The 13724-nt window shown below is 39.7% G+C and overlaps 1 protein-coding gene across 4 annotated transcripts in view; it reads left to right on the top strand.

Moving 5' to 3' along the window:
• Positions 1 to 48: 48 nt before the first annotated feature.
• LOC110985278 (uncharacterized) overlaps positions 49 to 13724 on the top strand; it is a 48545-nt gene continuing 34869 nt past the window's right edge. Inside the window, exons 1-3 of one of the 4 annotated variants that reach the window (XM_087147511.1) lie at positions 49 to 400; positions 965 to 1106; positions 2367 to 3441. In XM_087147511.1, the coding sequence (XP_087003637.1) occupies positions 2380 to 3441 (1062 nt within the window). In that variant the 5' untranslated portion in view covers positions 49 to 400; positions 965 to 1106; positions 2367 to 2379. Of the gene's footprint in view, positions 533 to 964; positions 1107 to 2366; positions 3442 to 7735; positions 8019 to 13724 lie in introns of those variants that run through there. The other 3 variants (XM_087147509.1, XM_087147510.1, XM_087147512.1) reach the window with 3 other exon arrangements.

The following is a 13724-nucleotide window of genomic DNA, read 5'->3' as shown; positions in this document are numbered from 1 at the left end:
TGGAAGCCGCTAGTATAGTGGCATTATAAATTTCCTCATGGACGTGCACTACATGCAATTGTTTCAAATCGTAGACGGAGTTTAGACGGGACCCTGAAACTTTTTTGCCAACGGCATAATGCGTTGTCTGTGGAGTGTAGACTTTGCCCACTAGATAGACGGGCATGTACTTGAGCAGGTAAAATAACAGAATGCGTTAATTCACTGCATGCTATTTACTATTTGTATAGAGCGCCCTCTGTAGATTGATATTTTCCACATTTGATGATCATGTCAGACACCCAGGCGTTTTATGTTTAGTCAAGAACATTTTGGTTACCTTCGTCTTCAGCCCGACTACTGATGGCGCCATCTACAAAACAGACACTGAGTAAATCACCGGCTCGAAGTACATGTACATGTAAGTCAATACCACGGGTTACCACAAAATCACTGAAAAATGACTGTTTCGAGAATCAAAGTCAGTGACATCATTGACAGTGATTAAGAAAGAAAACGGTTGCCAGTTCATCATGATCATGGAAGAAGCTGTGTGAGTTTTTCTTTTATTTCTCGTTGTGGGCCCATTCAATGTGCTGAGCTGAGGGATCATCTTGATAATGATCTGCAGACCGTCAATTATTTTGGGAAAAAAATGGCCTGAAAAATTGTGTTTAGCCTATCATCATCAGATCATATGGAAAGACCTCAGAATTTTCACTGCTAGGCCTAAATGTCTTGTGAGGGCATTGATTTGTACAGGTTTTTTGAAGGCTAATAGCTATAACTTACATGTGACGTCCAATGGAATCCTTTTCCAACCAACATGACCAACAAACATGGCAAAATCATGAACATGATGAAAGTGGAGTCAAGGATGCTGCAGCCTTTCTACACCACTCACATGACTTAGGCCTATGATTTTCAGTATTTTGAAATGTTCAACACGTTGCTTTGACAATGTTTTTCTAATGTTTAACGTCAGGATTACCCAGACATTGCCGTGATGCTGACATTCAAGTTATGATGGTGGTCAGGTGGATTTGCAGGCAGCATGTTGATTTTTGCATGTTTGTTGATTGGATTGGAGTGGGGAGTGCACATGGTCAGTGATGGTGGAACAGAAGGTATGTACATGTACGTACCAACCCAGCAATTCGGCAGATACCGATGAAAGCAATAACATGACCTAAAAAGTCAAATTTAGCAGGGAAAATAGTGAGGTATTCACTTAAAAATTACTTACTTTTGGCTAGAATTTTTCAGACTAGTCTCACTGGGTTTGTTCACAGGGTGTCAAGCGGGTCCATACATGTACATGTATGGAGATCTTACATGTACATGTACCTCCAAAACTTATCATTCAAATGATTGTGATTCATGAAGGAATTCTCCATTCTCCCCCTCACTTCCTAAAGTAGAAATATCCTCCACGATCCCCTCCCCCTGAGTACGCCATTGCACAGCATGGGAACGCAAAGTGTCTACATTGTAACTTGATGGAGGAACTTACAGTACATGTGCATGTACACTGCACCTGTATACAAGATGCATGCACAGGTTACAAAGCACTGAGGTGTTTTGTTGTGAACCTGTCACACATTTTTGAAAAGTTCATTGTAAGAAAAGTTCCGTGTTCATGCTCCATGATTACATCATGTACTGGTACATTTACTGTACAAGTTTCCAGAACTGTAGGAGTTTTACAGTTGTTGAAGTAGGCCATGACAGTCGTTGGACCATGGCAGAGAAAGTGTTCAGTATTTTCAGGGAATGCATTAATTCTCTTAAGTGCATGTTGTCGTTTCTTTGTCAGATTACACTTTGTACATTTCGTTTTCAAGTGCATGTAATACCATATTCGTGCATTAACCCTAACCCTCCACAATCCTCCAAAATCCTTCGAGTGGTTTTGGGGGATTTTGGAGGATTGAGGGTGAATGGCAAAAGTGCATGGCTGATTGCGAAGGACGCCATGAGTGAAGTTCGTGGGTTAGACCTTGTGTTGTTTTTGCTCAGTCATGCATAAGTCCAGCCTGATATTTCTTTTGAATCAACGGCACTGCTCAAGAGTGCCATTCGCACTGCCTCAACATAATGACAGGAATTGCTGGAGGATTTTAAAGGATTGAGGCAGTAGGCACACCTCTAAGTAACATTTTCAAGAAATTTTGGAGGATTTCTGAGGATTGAGGGAGAATCAAATTTTTTCACCCCCAAATTAGAGGATTCAGGAGGATTGAGGAGCGTCCCCAGCAAAAAGGGCCTAGGGGGTTAGGATTAAGGGAGATCGGTGATTATTGAATACTCTTTCTGTGTATGGGAATTTTAATGGCTTAGTTAATTTACCATGTGTTTACATGTACAGTATCTAAATTGCCTTTCAGCGGCCGTCAATGAATGCGAGTGATGAATGAACTTCAGCAAACAGCATCCCATCCCAGAGGAGTCTGTCGAAGGAATTCTTCAATCCATGGTACAATGAACCCCGGGCCTCTTTCGAAACAGCAGCATCCAAAGTCCAGTCGACGACTGTTGTTCAAGGAAAACATGTCTCCCAGATCAAAAACTTTGGGAAAAGTTGGCATTGGTAGGGCCGACCGTTCAAAGGAGCCTTCGCGAAACAAGTTGCCCCAGGTACAGGAAAATGTGTCGTTACAGCCCACTGGAAACCTGACTGGAAACCAAAAACTTGTTGTTTCACACACTTCCAAAGAAAACAACCTCAGTGCTTCAAGGGTAAGGAATTTACCCATGAAGGGACTCCGAACACATCTTAGTGAAGTGGATTTTGCCAAGCAGATTAAACACAGGGCGGCAACCATGAAAGACACTGTTAAGAGAAGTGTCCAGAATAATGTTACATGCCCGAGTGGCAACCTTTTGGCCAAGAAATCCACTGCGAAAGAAATCATCATTTCTTTGAAAGGATTAGGGAACATTTCAGATATTGAAATGGATCACAGACCCGTTCCAGTAGACAGTCATTTGATCTCAAACAATTACAGATCGGAACGTAAAGTTCAGGATAACATGGCTTATGACAGGACTTTCACAGACTGCCGTGAAGATGAAGCCACGCTAGTTGGTATGACAGATAAGCTGTTGGCAGTAGTGCCAGCACTGGCTGGAACTGGTTGGAACTGCTTTGAAGCAGATCAGTCCGGTTTGATGAACAGGCAGCGGGGTGAGAATTCCAGGCTGTCGAAGAACTTCCGTCTGACGGTCCAAGACAACGTCCTTTGTAAACTCTCCGTTCAGAATGGTGAGGGGTCTGGTTCTAAGCCCTCAAATTCGATTTTGACCACAAAACTCGAAGAAAATGAGGAATCCAGCGGGATGGAACCAGCAGGATCTGATTCTGACCAGGTCTCTCTAGCTGAGGAAAGCCACACCATAGAAGCAGACAACACTGCAGAAGCTGGTAGCCAGGACTCTGGTAGCCAGGACTCTGATGAACAGGTAAATGTACAGTATTTAACACATTATTTCATTATTTTGAGGGGTCAACTGGGGTAAAAATGCCCAATGTTGAAGTGTTCCCTCAATAAATGTATCTCAGCACTTAGGAAATTTATGTTGAGGCTGTGCAATGTGCGCTTGTACATGGTGCCTTGTGGGGTACCCGAACAATGGAAGGTACCCCACAAGGCCAGTTTTGATCTTTGTGGGGTACTAAAGTGGTACCCCACAAGAATTTCACAAAATAGATATTTCAAATTTACTCAAAAAGGAGGAATTTTCAAGTGCCATTCGTTGCAAATTGAAGTGTTTTATATAAGGGACATATGGTCGAAATTTCAACCCAGGAAACTGAATTTGGTTGAAATGGCAGTGATTTGAAATTTTTTCCATGTTGTGCGGGAGTTTTGTACACGAGAACACGCTATTCGTACTCTGTGCATTGCGCTGCTTTTGTGCGAAAATCAACATGCACTCTGCAAAGTTTACTGTAAATTCAAACCTGGCACCTTTGCTTGCAGAGGCGCCAATAGCCCCAATAACTGCCCCTCAAGTTTGCTCGAAGATAAATGGGATTTCAAAATTTGTTCTTTATTTTTATTACTACAGTTTTCTTTACACAGCCAATTCCACCGTCATGGATATTGCATTTCGTCAAAATGGCACATTCTAAAGCGTTGCTACATGTACTGTACGGTAGTGAGGAAAAATATGATAGCAATACATACATGTACATGTTATATTGAAAAGGCAAACCCCATGTGAAATTGTTTAAGAGTTACAAACAAACTACCCAGTAGCATGGTATCTTTTCAGGTCTTCTCAAGATTGATTAATAAAAGGTGTTTAAAAATGGCTTAAAAATTGTAATTTCAAAGTTTTAATCATCAGTTTTCATAACAACAATAAGTTAAACAAAAGAAAAATGAGGAAGCAAAATCAGATTTACTTGTAAATCGTTAAGACATCACTCTGTACACATCAAATTTATTTCATGAAGTTAAAAATGTTGGGGTCCCAGACACTTTTCATAGTGTTGCCCACATCTACATTGTACATTGTAGAGTGGACTGAATTACATGCACATTGTAGAAAGCGGTGCAGCAGATGTGTGCATTAGGCTAAAACTTTGGCTACTGTTTAAAATGTACACAATATACGTGTACACATGTACGGTACAAGCTACATGTAGCACCCTGCAAACAATTGTCACCCACTCTGTGAAAATGAGTCTTAAGTCTCCAGAGCCATTTTGGAGTAAAAAGTCCTTTAGGATAATTTTGCACAGTGTAAATCAATAAGAATCCACAGCATTTTTCACCATGGAGTATCCACTTTCATCAGGATGCCAAACTGAGTGATACATCAAAACAAAAAGCTCAATGTGCTCTTTCCAACACAAATGAAAACTCAAAAAGTGGCTCTGATTTATGACTCATTTTCACAGAGTGGGTCACAGTTACATGTATACATGTTTACATGTACATGTAGTTTCATTTCATTGGGCTTACACATGTACATGTACCTGTATCATTACAGGTAAATGTATTAGTAACAGACTTTATTGGTACATGTACATGTACATGTACTGTAGTTATGCAAGGCTGTACACTGTACATGTACATGTACGGTACATGTATAAGAAAATAATAAAACAAGAAAAAGACTAATATAAAAAGCCAATAATATACATGTACCCTAATAAACAATCCCACCCCCCAAAAAACACAGACTTCTATGACAGAAGAATTACATGTACATGTACAATTTTTCATCCATTATTTCAGTGCACTTTACACTGCATATCCACAAGTTTTGAAATATATGACTCACCCGGTAAGATGAGCGATATGTCGTTAATTGACACTTCATCTGTTGAATTCTGATTATATGATAAAGTACATATAGATCAAATATCTTAATTGTTTTCTTTATTTTAGCAGACAGTAATTGTTTATTATCAATAAAATGGATATTAGCATTTTGCAAAGAAACTTGTCATTTGTTCACAGTACAGTATGCTGATTTCCAAATGCTAAACTCTGTAACCTTAACCCTTGCAGACATTATTTGGAAGAGGTCATATGGGACAGTACTGGATTTTGCCAGATGCCTGATTATCTCTTGAAACTTCAACATTATACATACCGGTACATATGCACAGTACATGTATGTTGGGTTTCTGACTTTCTTGGAAGAACTTTGGTCCTCGGGGAATAAAAAGTGCATTAAGACCGTGTTCGTGGATACAGTGTGAAGTTCAGTTAATCTGGCTTTGGGTGTGCACTTTGCCACCTGTCATTTCCCTTCCCCGGATTTGGATCATGGACGTACATACATATACATGTACATGTATCCCTCTCACTCTGTGAACCCATTACATATTTATTGGAAAGCTAACGTTTGAACAGCCTGTCACGGATTGAGCATTCACAAAAGCCTGCACTTTCCAACTGCCTTTTACATGTACATGTATGGTAAAAAAGAGACAGCTGTCCTGTTAATGTTTCACCCGGTAACCCAGAATTTGAACTCACTTTAGAGCGGCAAAATTTCTGTGCTCTGTTAATGCACTCTATTCTCGACAGTTTTGAACAAACACTTTCATCTCACATTTCTCTCCGTTTCACTACCTGCCATTGAGCAGAATCGGCGCATGGTACCGGCATAGCTACCGGTACCAATAAGCTCTCTTTATTTCTCTAGAATCTCTACTTCAAAGCCCATGGGAAATGTTATACCTTGTTTAACTGCCTGCTTGTTTGCATTGTCATGGCAGAAGTGTGAACCTTAAACAACAACATTTAGGGGCACAGAGTGGATGCAGCACAGACTGGTCTTATAACGGTCAACAGGTTTGAGGAGCCAACAGTCCAAGGGCCTATTTTGAGATTTTGTTGAATAAAATTATCAATTCATTCTTTCCCTGCTTTCCTTTTTGTTTTAATAAAAGGGTAATTCCAGAAATTAGGGGTCCATTTTTTGTGTGTGTCCCTGTCACGTCTGACATACGTGTATAATTTTGTAAGTTCAGAACACATTTTCTGATTTCCAAGAGTGATGAATTAATGCAACTTACATGTACCTGCCAAACAAATTTTAATAGTTTGAATCAATTCCGGGAATATTTCCATGTCAAATAACAAAGGTCAGATGTTACAGGGACACGAAAATGTCACACTTTTGGACCCCTAATATCTGGAATTACCCCCCCCCAAAAAAATTCCCAAGCAGGTTTTCTAAAGACACATGCACGCCTCAAAGATGTTGAACTTTGCCTAAAAATGTCGCCAATTTTGCTAATGTATGTTTCCATGTACTACTGCAGTACTGGTAGAAATGTGTACTTGTGTGCGTTACTCCCCCCCCAGCCTCTGACCCCGGGAGGGGGGAGACATGTACATGTATGGCACAATCAACATCCTTAAACCCCCAGGCAGTTACAGAATTGATGGAGGACACCAATGACCCAGCTGGCTGGAGATCAGATGTGCCATGTTTTAACGAAAAACGCTAAAGACGGCGATATTTTGTTTGCACAACGGAGCAAGAAAACAGGACTCAATTCAAAAATTGTTCTATACATGTATTGTATACTGAGTGTTTCAAATTGTAATGAAAGAAAATTCAGTGTTTGTCCTCCACACAACGGTTGTCTTTCTGGCATTCTTAAGCCCCTTCTAAAATCTAGGAGCTATGTTTCCATGGTTACAATACATGGGTCTCTTGTGCACCAGGTGTGGTACTGGTACATGTAAGTACATGTACATGTACAGCTGTACAGTAAATGACATGTGCCCCTTACATGTGTGCTGTGCTGGCCTCACTCAGCATACAATGAACAAGAGATGTATGGGCTAGTTCATTAATTATAAAGGGTGGAAATGAAACACCTACATGTACATGTAGGTTCATATACCGTTGCATATAATCCATTCAAAGGTTTGTGTGAATTTTGCCAGCACTCAGAGAAGTACATTGTACATGTACATGGTAGGGGTACCAGTATGTACTGGTATGAGGCACATGTATAAAATGTCAGTTCAAGGCCTATCTGTGTACCAGGTACATGTACTTTGCAGGTTGGATTTGAAAGGTTAAAGTTAGCCCCTCAGTCATTTAAATATGTACCACCCTCTCAGTGTTAATGTTGCAGTCCACCAAGTACTGGCCAATCAGTCTCCAGCAGTCTTAAAATCCTGTGGCCAGTGACAGAAAGGTTTTCCAAGCATTCTGAATAGAACAGCAGGGAAGCTTGTGCATTGAGAAATGTTTGTCCACTCACTACCCATCTACTGGTACAGTAGAGCACTCTTTTTGACACCTGTCCTGGGACATCAAAAAAGGGCCAGGTAACCAAGCCAACAAAAATAAGCACCAGCTGCAACAAACTAACCGACCAGTTACTAGTATTTGGCAAAGTTCAAGTGGTTAGTGATAATTTCTGTTATTACCTGTGGTGAACTCAGCGAACCACCTGATGCAGAAACTTGCTATGGATGAAAGTTCTTTCAGAAAGCTGGAGTGCATTTCCTACATACGGTGCACTGAGATGGAAAATCAGTTTCACTATCAAGGTACATGTAAACTATGTGCAATTATAATCAATTTTCACCAGTTTTACGGTGGTGTGCTGTGATAAATGTCTGATGATTGACTTGTCCAGTTTATTTTGTCTGCTGCATATTTAACATGCATTATCCAGAAATTCAATAGAAATTGAGTTATTCTTTTTTAAGTCTAATTTCCGTTTAAAAGAATTCAGTATGCACGTACGTACGTGTACCGGATACATGTAAATTTTTTGAATTCCAAAACGAAATTAAAAAATTGGATGCTGTAATGCCATAAACAGCATAGGATGTGCCCCTTTTCTATGGTTTAGCATGGTCTTAATCAGGATTTAAAAACAATTCTTAACAGCTAAGGTGAAACTCCATTGGGCTGTTTGCTTTGGCTCTTTGGAATGTTGCTCACAGCAACAAACCAATAACTGACCACCTGCACAGGCAAAGACCTTCAATGCTCCTGGGTGATCGTCATTTAGCTAAGGACAGATACCAGTAGACAAACATGTGTAGGCACTTACCAGGAAATGTTGTACTTTGTGCGAATGTTTAACTCCAGTCTAGAGTGATATAGGCCCTACTGGTACATTGCACTAATCCACATGTACATGTATGTTACATGTAAGTTAATTAATTGCTTTCATGTATTTGACAAGAATCAATGAGTTTATCGTTCAGAGGATGTACATGTACATGTACATGTACTGTACATGTATCTAGTTTTAGTATACAGATAGTATGGTGTGCATACATGTACATGGCAAAGTGTGATAGAGTTGCATGTTTGCTTATTAACACTGAGTTTAATAAAACTTTAACTTTTAAATTCTTCACTATTAAAGAAAATTACTTCAATGTATTAATTTCAAGTAACCAATATGATGGTCCCGGCACATACATGTACATATATTGTACCATAGAGCAAGGAACATGTGTACACATGTACATGTAGCTTTTAAATGCCTCCAAAAGTTCAAATTTGAATTTGCTGTTGACACTTTGAATGATACGGCCTTGGGACGTGGTGGATTATTGTGCGTCACTCTGGGAATTAATCTTGTTACTGGTATTTTCAAACTGCCAAGCCTGATGAAATCACACTTCAGTGGGATCAGGATAAGTATTTTGCAAACTGCCTGATCAATACCTCTCAATAGCAGGGAAATCCGGTTATCGTCTGACTCGGAGAGAGATCAATAATTAAGGCATTAAGTTAGATGGAACCTGATAGGACAATAACATTGCAGACATGTTTTCAAATATTCATGATGAATTAGTGTATGAGGTTTTCTGCATTTTATGTGTTGCACTTGGGAAAGGTTTTATAGGGTGGGGAGTAAAATTCTTTCTGAAGAAGGGGACAAGGCAGAGAAAATTACTATACCGGGTACATGTACATGTACATGTACCGTACATACATTGTAATGTACCCCTATACACATACAGGTGTATTTACAAAGTAGAGAAATCTCCCATGGCAATGCTTTGGTCAACGTTGTACTGGTACGTGTACAGTGTACATGTATGCTCATCTCCGCCTGCATCTGACATGATGGAGTCTACAAGCAAGAGTGATGTACCGTTACAGTAATTAGGCAAGTCTGTAGTTTGTGTGATCAATTGGATGCATGATACCAGTCCTATTCCATCATCACCCCGCTGTACATGTTGTCTGTCTCTCCCAGTCAGTTTGTTGGTACATCTATCTGTTCCGTGTGTGTGGGTGTGCGGGCAGGGGGTGTTGGAGGATGGGGGAGGGGAATTTCTTATCGGATACGGGTCTAATCCGTAGCCCCTTGAGTCATTGAAACTTTCCCCAATCCTCCAAAACCTATATGTACACGTACCGGACCTTTTTGTTTTTATTTGAGGGATTTGGGAGGTTCAGGGAAAAGTATTTGCATTCTTTAAATGAAGGAGCAGGTGATGCTATCCCTTCTTTGCTGTGTCAGTTGTTGGTACCTGTAAAGTATTCCTGCTGCTTGCTTGGGACATTGTAACCCTCAATGAGCTGGGGGGGTCAACATCTTCCTGCTTCCCTCAATACGGGTATTTCCTCTGATATTGTCACAATGCAATTTTTCTTGGTGAAGAGCCATGTTGAGAGCTTTTTCAGTTATGTCCCGCCATCAGTTTGAAACAATTTTGTGAAACTTTGACATTTCTATACATGCAACAACATGTACATGTTCCTGGACCATTCTTGAAGAATGCCTGTTTTTAGCTACAGGTCAGTCAAAAATGTTGACTTGTTCTGATGACAAGCTCAAACTCAAAGCGTGCTGGCTGACACATGAGACCGTGAAAGTTGGTACATGTACATGTACATCTACATGTTCATGTTCATGTACATGTATCATGTGTAGTACACGTTCATGTACAAGTAAACCCCATGTGTGTTGGATTGAATTGAAACTTGGTAAGAACACGAACAAGTGTACAGTATACTGGTATGGGTACCAATGCGGTACACATGTTTGTACATTGTACATGTACATGTATGTACTGAGTATGGTACTGATGGTGAGTGTCTTATGCAAAGCTGCAAAATAATTGGGTATGATACAGCAAAGTTCTTGGACCAAAGGGACAAAATATCCAGCTCTTTTCTAAAGGTTTACGGCCATCGATTATATCCACCTTCTAGTGTACACGTTGTGCTGTGTACATGTAAATATGTGCCCCTGGATTGGAGTCAGTGCTTGTTGAACTGTTTAGCCACATTTAGTCAGGAATCTTTTGTTGCAAGGGCTTCCCATTCATTAAAACACAGATTGTAAACACTGCCTCCAAACTGCAAAACACACATGTACCCTGGTAGAGAACCAGTGAAATCGAACAAGAGACAACTCCAAGACAAATTTGCTGTGGGACTTGGTAGTTACAGTACCTGCTTGTGAAATGACAATGTACCAGTACTGTACATGTACATGTACCAGTAGTGTACATGTACATGTACCAGTAGTGTACATGTACGTGTACATGTACATGTACACGTACATGTACATGTACATGTACGTGTACACGTACATGTACGTGTACGTGTACATGTACGTGCATGAGTACCAAGATTGTTTTTATGGCCCATTTTCTGATGCTTGAGGGTATCATTATATCAGGGTAGATAACTTTTAAACTTTAAAGAACTTGTAGTTCACCGTTGTTTTTTTCATGGTTTGAAGACAAAAATGGAACATGGCTGAATGAGAGCTTCACACCCAGGAACAGTCAAATGGTCTGAAGAGTACATACATTTATAAGTTGCAACATGTTGCCAGTATAATTACTCTAAGTGTACATGTCATGTTTTCTTCCTGCACATACACTGGCTTTCTCCCCAAAATTATGTACATTTAACATGAAATGCAGTGTTCAATCAAGTCAAATATGAGTCTTAAATTGTTGGATTTTCATTTTTCTGTGACAAAATTGTAGTTTTTGAAAATACTCCTTGGGCCTTTCTCTGAGCATGAAAGACATACATGTACATTTATTGAAACTGGTACTACTTTTTTAAATGTACATGTAGGTTTAGGAAACTTCATGTAGTTTTGGGGGGCCAATATATTTAACTGTAACCAATTTTCTCATCCAAATTTATAAAACAATATTTTTTCAATAAGGACCTTTTACATACATGTACGTAGTGCAATTTTTCCATTAAAGATATTTTAGCATTGACAATTTGTAATTGAACATTGTTAGTCTACGTACGAGTACACTGTACATGTTTATCGTGCTTCAAGTAAAACATATTTCTAATTGTTTTTCAAAATTTCCAATTTGAAAGCTCTTCGATAGTTACCAATAAAGTGTATCAAAAATGTTGTGAATGATGCAATGGTACCGGTATGTACAATGTACATGTACTAGTATGTGAGTCGTCTTATCACATTGGCCAAGTGCACTTAAAGCCTTTTGTTCTGATTAAAATTTATACTTTTGATTACGATGAACGGAATGTCAACTTAACACTCCAACCGTTAACCCTGGCAGCGTTCTGTAAATTGGAGTCAACAGGCTTAGAACTAATCAATGCTGCCTGCCTGATGTGTCTACCAAGGGTTGCCGGGTGTTAAGTAGTCCGTGAGGGCCATTTTTCACTGTCGGGCAACGCTTGGCACGGTGCCCATGTTGATATAGTTGATAAAAATACATCAATAGGTTGTTTTACGACACCCTGATGTCACAGTGAGCGTCAAGTACACATACATGTATGTAACCGGTATGCATGTACATGTATCTGTGCATGTACCATTACAATAGAAGTGCAGGGTGTAAATCTGTCACTGTCCTCACCATGATGTGCTTTAAATTTTTACATACATGTACACTGTAGCACCGTTTGTCATGCATATAATTTTGGAACGTCCAAATTACATGTAGCAGAAAGCAAATTTCAACTTGGACTTGGCGATTCACTTGGACATCGTCAGTCTTTCTCTGGAAATGATCAGTATTCAAATATTGTATCTATTACGTGCATGTGTAGAGCATTTTAGTATTCATCTTTGAAATAACGCGATACGGGCGTAATATTAAAGACTCACAGTCATGCACTGGTTCAGTACTCACCATGTTTCATCCACAATGGGTTATGACTTCTGACCAGCACCCCTGAATGATGATATTTCCCAGATGTCTTATGGCATAAGATGTACAGTGTAATTGAAACTACCGTCCGGCTGTCTGTTTTCATGGACAAAAGGATGAAGTTACTCGTAGCGCACGTCATGTACATAGTATAGTACATGTACAGGTACCTGTGTGATCATTTTGTACAAAGGGCATACAGTGTTAGTTGGTACTTGGATTTTTTAAGGCAAATTTTAGAGGAGGATGAAAAGAAAGTATTTTCTGTGGTCTCAAGAAAAACAAGAAGGGTCTTCAAGTCTGTTGGAAGAATACTGTACATGTACGAAAATCCCCCCCCCCCACGTATACAATGTACCTGTAAGCAAAACTTATACTGTGCATGTACATGTAATTCTGAATTCCTTCTGCGAAGAAAACTTCCATGTACATGTAGAGCTGTACATTTTGTACAGTAAATTCAGATCATGACTCTGAGAATGTGCATGTACATTGTACATGTATGCAGACTTATGCTAGGGAGCAATAGGGCAATGCAAAACTTCATAATTTCATCCAAATGTTTGTCCATAGCCCGGTATTATACTGTAGTGTACGGGTAGTTCCCGTGAAATCACAGCTGTGTGTTTCACTGCCAGACGGTGTGCAGTCCAATATTTGCCCTCATCAAACATTTGGTACATGGCCCAATTTGTTTTGCCCGTGTCAGATTGCAGGATTGAGTTTCCCTGTTTCTATGGTAAAGAAGAAACATCAAGTCAGAACTTATCAAAACGTGTTGCATCTGGTGAAAATGAGGTGCTTGGTGTCAACCTTCATCAGACGCCTCAATGTGCAAAAAAAAAAAAGGTACATAAACGTGACTTGTATTGGCAATATACATGTACGCGTACATTTGTAAATTTTTGGGTACAATACCAGTACGGGTAGGCATGGTAGGTGACAGTACATGTCCGTACATGTCTACACATACAGGTGTTGAAGTACAAGCCATGTACCTGGACTGGTACATGTACAGGTACATGTACTGTACTTACACATGTACATGTAAGTTTACAGACTTGTGGATTGAAGTGGAAATACGGTATGTGTAACATGTACATGTATCGGTACATGTACATC

This window comes from Acanthaster planci, linkage group LG16 (genome assembly GCF_054643075.1).
Source record: "Acanthaster planci isolate LZ-2023a linkage group LG16, COTS_SCS, whole genome shotgun sequence".
In the NCBI taxonomy this organism is placed as follows: Eukaryota; Metazoa; Echinodermata; class Asteroidea; order Valvatida; family Acanthasteridae; genus Acanthaster; species Acanthaster planci.
Note: the sequence above shows the minus strand (reverse complement) of the source record. Positions and strands in the feature narration are given on the sequence as shown.